This window comes from Hoplias malabaricus, chromosome X2, assembly GCF_029633855.1.
Source record: "Hoplias malabaricus isolate fHopMal1 chromosome X2, fHopMal1.hap1, whole genome shotgun sequence".
NCBI classification, from domain to species: domain Eukaryota; kingdom Metazoa; phylum Chordata; class Actinopteri; order Characiformes; family Erythrinidae; genus Hoplias; species Hoplias malabaricus.
In genome coordinates, this window is record NC_089819.1 from 55630189 (window position 1) to 55635188 (window position 5000).

At 42.5% G+C, this 5000-nt stretch overlaps 1 protein-coding gene across 1 annotated transcript in view; it reads right to left on the minus strand.

Moving 5' to 3' along the window:
* cdh8 (cadherin 8) overlaps positions 1–5000 on the minus strand; it is a 174836-nt gene that overhangs the window by 169298 nt on the left and 538 nt on the right. The window contains exon 2 of the mRNA XM_066654745.1: positions 1–418. This exon is cut by the window's left edge and continues 147 nt beyond it. Coding sequence (XP_066510842.1) covers positions 1–147 — 147 coding nt within the window. The 5' untranslated portion in view covers positions 148–418. The remainder of the gene's footprint in view (positions 419–5000) is intronic.

Here is a 5000-nt window from a genome sequence, read left to right on the forward strand (position 1 = left end):
GGGAGAGCTCTGTAAACTCGGTAAACTCTGCGACTGATTGCTTAAGGGCGCCGCCGTGGAGCAGGTAATCCACAAAAGAAGCAGCCAACCTGCCATGACTTCTCTCAGAACCTCCTCTCTACGCTTCTCTGCCATCCTCATCCTCATCCTCGTCCTCGTCCTCGTCCCCGTCCTCGGTTTCTGGGAACCTTGTTTGTTGTGTTTGCTCGGATTTCTCGTCTCTCTGCTGCTCTGCGTCTGTTTCCGTGTGGAAGCAGCTACTCGTCTGTTCTCCGTCTCCCGCTGCCGCTCAGGAACATGGTGCTGGGAAGGGGTCACGGGAACGCCGTTATCCGTCTCCGGACTGAGCTGAACGTGGGGGAGCAGAGGAGAGAGGGATCCATCGGACCCCGCGGAGCATGGAGCGCTGGACGGACGCCTACGGAGAGGAAAAAACACAGGTACCGACCGTTACCGGAGCAATTTTATATACAACATACAGACAGGCCTGTGGAGGCTGAGGGTGGAGGTGTTCAGGAGAGCGGCTGCATCTGCTCTCCTCAGACTACAGGGGGTTAAATAAATAAACAAGTAAACAAACCGACGAGTAAATAAATAAATAAACAAACACACTTGTTTAAAAACTCATGGTATGTGCATGTTTTTCATTCTAACAGTCAGCGTTTTAGGACTCGGGTAAACATCAAAGCAATGTGCATCAAAGCAAGCAATCAATTTATTAATAATAATCAATCACTCGGTTAATCAACCAGTCAATTCATCAATATCACATCATGTGCATTTTTAAACACTACATTAGTCCTGTGTTGTCTGTGTGTGCACTGCTTCTAAACTCTCAATAAATCAATCAATCAATAATCAGTCAAATGATCAATAAGTCAATCAGTCAGTCACTTCCTCACTGTGTGTATTTTGTTTTCTAAATGCTACATTCATTTGTATTGTGTGTAAATACAGACACATCTTGTATGACGACAATCAATCAATCAATCAATCAATCAATCAATCAATCAATCAATCGATATTATGTCCAGTTTTGAAAGTGTGATGCAACAGAAGCCCAATACCAAATATATCAAGGTTCTAAACCTATGCAAGCGTTCTCATTAGAACCTTAACGTCATATAAATGATAAATTCAGGTTCATTTTTTTTATTTTCACATCATCTTCATTAACAATGTTCTCCAAAGAACCGTCCATTCACTGGCTCTAAAGGGGAACCAAACATGTGACTGTACAGAAAAGGCAGACATGGTTCCTCAGTGGTTCTCGCCTTGTGTTCTAGGACAGAACCTGTAGCAGAATAAGGCTCTCAGTGCCGTGTGGAGGCTTTTCACACTCCCACTTTATAAAAGGCTTTTCAGAATTCTCAGGTGGAAGGTTTTCTATGAGGAAATGAAGTGATCAATATCTGCATTGGTTTGAAACAACAACTAATAAACAGATAAATCAATCAATGCCCAGCTCCTCCTGTGTGTTCTGGTTGAAGTGTTTCTGAAGCCCGTGCTCTACCTCAGTACCCGGGTCTCTCTGACATTCTGATATTAGAAGAAGAAAAATTCAGGAGCGGGATCAAATCCAGGTCCAGGTCCAGGTCCAGTTTAACTGAGTGGATCTGGGAGGTGTCTCACCAGCGGAGACGATAACGTGAAGAGGCTTCTTTAGAAATGTAAAACACGCTTCTTTTAGGATGCAGTCACATCTGGACTTTACAGGAGATGAGTTTAAATCCAGATGTGGACGCAGGCCCGGAGACGTGGGCGTGTAGAGCTGAGTCTAAACAGTGGTGTGTTTATGATGCTGCACTGTGTCTGACACTGAGAAACAGCACTGTGTCTCACATTCACCTGTCGATAAATCAGTCTTTAACTGTGGAGTCTCTACAGACGGGAAGCTGGGAGTAAAATAAAGAATAATAATAATAACAGTGAAAAATACATGAGTGCGGTTTCGGAAGAAAGCAGCGAGGTTAACTGGAGCTAAGCCTGGATTTGAAAAGAAATGGAGTGTGTGATGCCGCTAAAGAGAGTAGTTTCAGCTGTGCACTACTTTAATGCTTTAAACATCAATCAGCGCAGGATCATTGAGAAAATACACGCGATGGCATCGGTTTTGCTTTGGAATTTTGAACGTACGACAAATGGACATCTCCCTCATTGTGGTCTGTATTCATACAAATATATTTCCTTTTTAAAGTGACGTACTCCCCTCGTCTCCACAGTGGAACATAGTTCTGTTTCCTGCTTTGGTCCAAACCCCACGAGCCCTACAGCAGTGTTCTCCCTCTGTGTAAACAGCCCCTGTTCAGAACGCCCGCTTTCAGCACCTGTTCCTTTAAATGATAATGAGCCGCTCGCTGTTCACCCCGACCCCGAGCGCACAGCAGTGAGGAGCGAGGAGCAGAAGCTCTGGTTCTTAGCCGTTTTCACTCTGTTCTCTTTCTTCTCCGTTTTTACTCAGTGCTCTTATTTCTCCGCACTCGTTGTGTCTGTTTTGCTGAGTTTAACCTCGTCTTTGTGCTCTCACATAAACACGGGTCCAGCGCTGTGATTGGACAGACTCAGACGAGGGGGCGGGGCCATTCTAAAGTCTCTGCACTTGACGTCAGAAGCGGAGCAGTATCAGAATGTCTCATTTTATTCCGTGTGTATTATTTGAACTGATTTCATAAATCCTCTTTAAATATTTTCACTAAATAAAGATGAAATCTACAGTCAATTCCCGTTGTAATGTTGTTAACTAATACATTTCCTATGAATACATCATCATCTACATCATCGCCACCTTCATCTTCATCACTGTCATAAAGCCTTGAGAACAGCAGCTCCTTTTCAAACCCAGCAGTGGCTTCTCTTCTCTCCGATAAAGGACTCGACGTGTCTCTAAACGCCCTTGACTTCAAAAAGCCGCTGTAAAAACGGATCAGATAAAAGCCGGAGATTTGTGATAAAGAATTTAAAACTCTAGCACCTTGCTAAGTATCATTTTCTCTCCTGAAGCCCTCCTCTGTGTTTCCTAATTCTGCTTTTATTAACCGGCGCGGGAATCTGAGCCAAGCTGACTGTTCAGCCGTGCAGTTTATTGGCGTCTGCGTTAAATTTGACGCTGAATTCACAACACAGTGGAACTGATATGATTCGTACGTCATATTCCTGTTAGATACAATACAAACAGCTTCATGATTTCAGGTCTAGAGGCTTCAGCACTGAGAATGAGTGATTTCAAATACCAGGCAGATTCAGAACAGGTAAATAAGCAGCGGAGCAGTTATTTAAGAGACTTACTGACATCTGGAAGACATTACACAATCACAGTGTGAGCTTTAAAACACACTGAAGAGAAATGCTTTCAGAGAAGAGCAAAGACAATAGAAATCCATAGAAATGAAGGACAATATTCAGGAGTGTGTCTCTTTTCTACTGAAATAATACTGTCTACACTCCCAGCAAGGCTTTCCATTAAACGCTGCAACATTGCTGTGGCAATTTGATGGCATTCCACCATATATTTTAGTTTATATTTGTTCTGAATCCTAAAATCCACTCCAACTCATTCCACAAAGGCATGGGATGGGACTCAGTCACTCCAGAGGTGTCATACCTCTCCAGCCCACACTTGGCATTGAGCATGGTCAGCCTGGGCTCATGTGCAGCTGCTCCAAAATGAGCACATCCCATTTCTCACTCCTGTAACTGAGCTGGACCTGCTCCTGAGTTAAACGGGTGTCTACATACTTCTGGACACAATGTGTAGGTTCAAATAGATGGATGCTAGGCTTCACTTTAAAAACAGGGGGATGGGATGATCGAGAGATGAAAGAGGGTTGATGGAGGGATGGGAGATGGCGAGAAATGAAAGAGTGATAGTGGGGAATGTGTGGAAAGAGCAGTAGCCTTTCAGCACCACAACGACTGGACAGCTCCCTCAAAATCCCTTCAGCTACAAAAGACATTTAAATACTTCTTAATAATTAAAACACTTAAATAACAAACCCATTTCAGAACTTAATATAGGTTCTGAATGTGAGGTTCCGGATCAGTACTGGTACCAAATACTCAAGGTCTCAGTACTGGAACATTTATAAAGTAGTACCACAGTCTCTAAGAGCCACACACCACTGCTCCACATAGCTTTCCTTACAGCTCTAGACTCTCAGAATGATGGGTTCTACAGAGCACTAAAAATGGTTCTAGTCTCCTAAAAACAGACGTTTTCAAGGGTTCTTGATTAAAGGTTGTGGTTCTATTTAGAACCATGAGTTATATATATATCCATTTGCATTATTAAATTATTCCTATGAGAAATGGTTCTCCAGACTGATGGAGCATGTGGTGTATATGGTTCTGTAAACGGTTCTCAACAAAATGGGTTCTTCTATGATTATAATGCTCACCATAAAAGAACCATAGTTGGTGCTAGAACCACATTTAACACATTTCCTAGTTTGCTTTTTAACAATTTCACCATGCAAAGAACATTTAAGTACAGTCTGTAATCAAGAACCTTTAAAGAACCATGTACTTTAAGAGTGTGAGACAAGAGTAGACGAGTGGCAGCTTTCCAGAACCATTCGTTTTAACCAACTTCTGAAAGAAGCTCTTCAAAGTGTAATATACGATCAGTCACAACCAGCTCCAATGTTCTTTAATGAACCACATTTACGAGGTTCTGCATTCCTGAGGTTCCGTGAGTGGTCCCTGGTGCTCAGAATTTGCTTTGTAGAGCTTCAGAGGAGCTCCAATCGGTTCCACGGGGGAATGCTTCAATGGAGAGTCTACTTTCTTGTAAAAAAATAATGTGATACATTTTTTAGAAAGATATTTGAAGGTTCTAAGAAGAACCTATTGAATTGCTGTGGAACATATAAAAGCAACACCATGGTTCAGTGAAGACCAGATCTGTTTTGTTCGTTAGTCTAGAGAACCATTACTAAATGCCTGTACTAAAGAACCACATTTTAGAACCTACAGAGGTCTCGGCTCCTTTCAAATTGACCAAG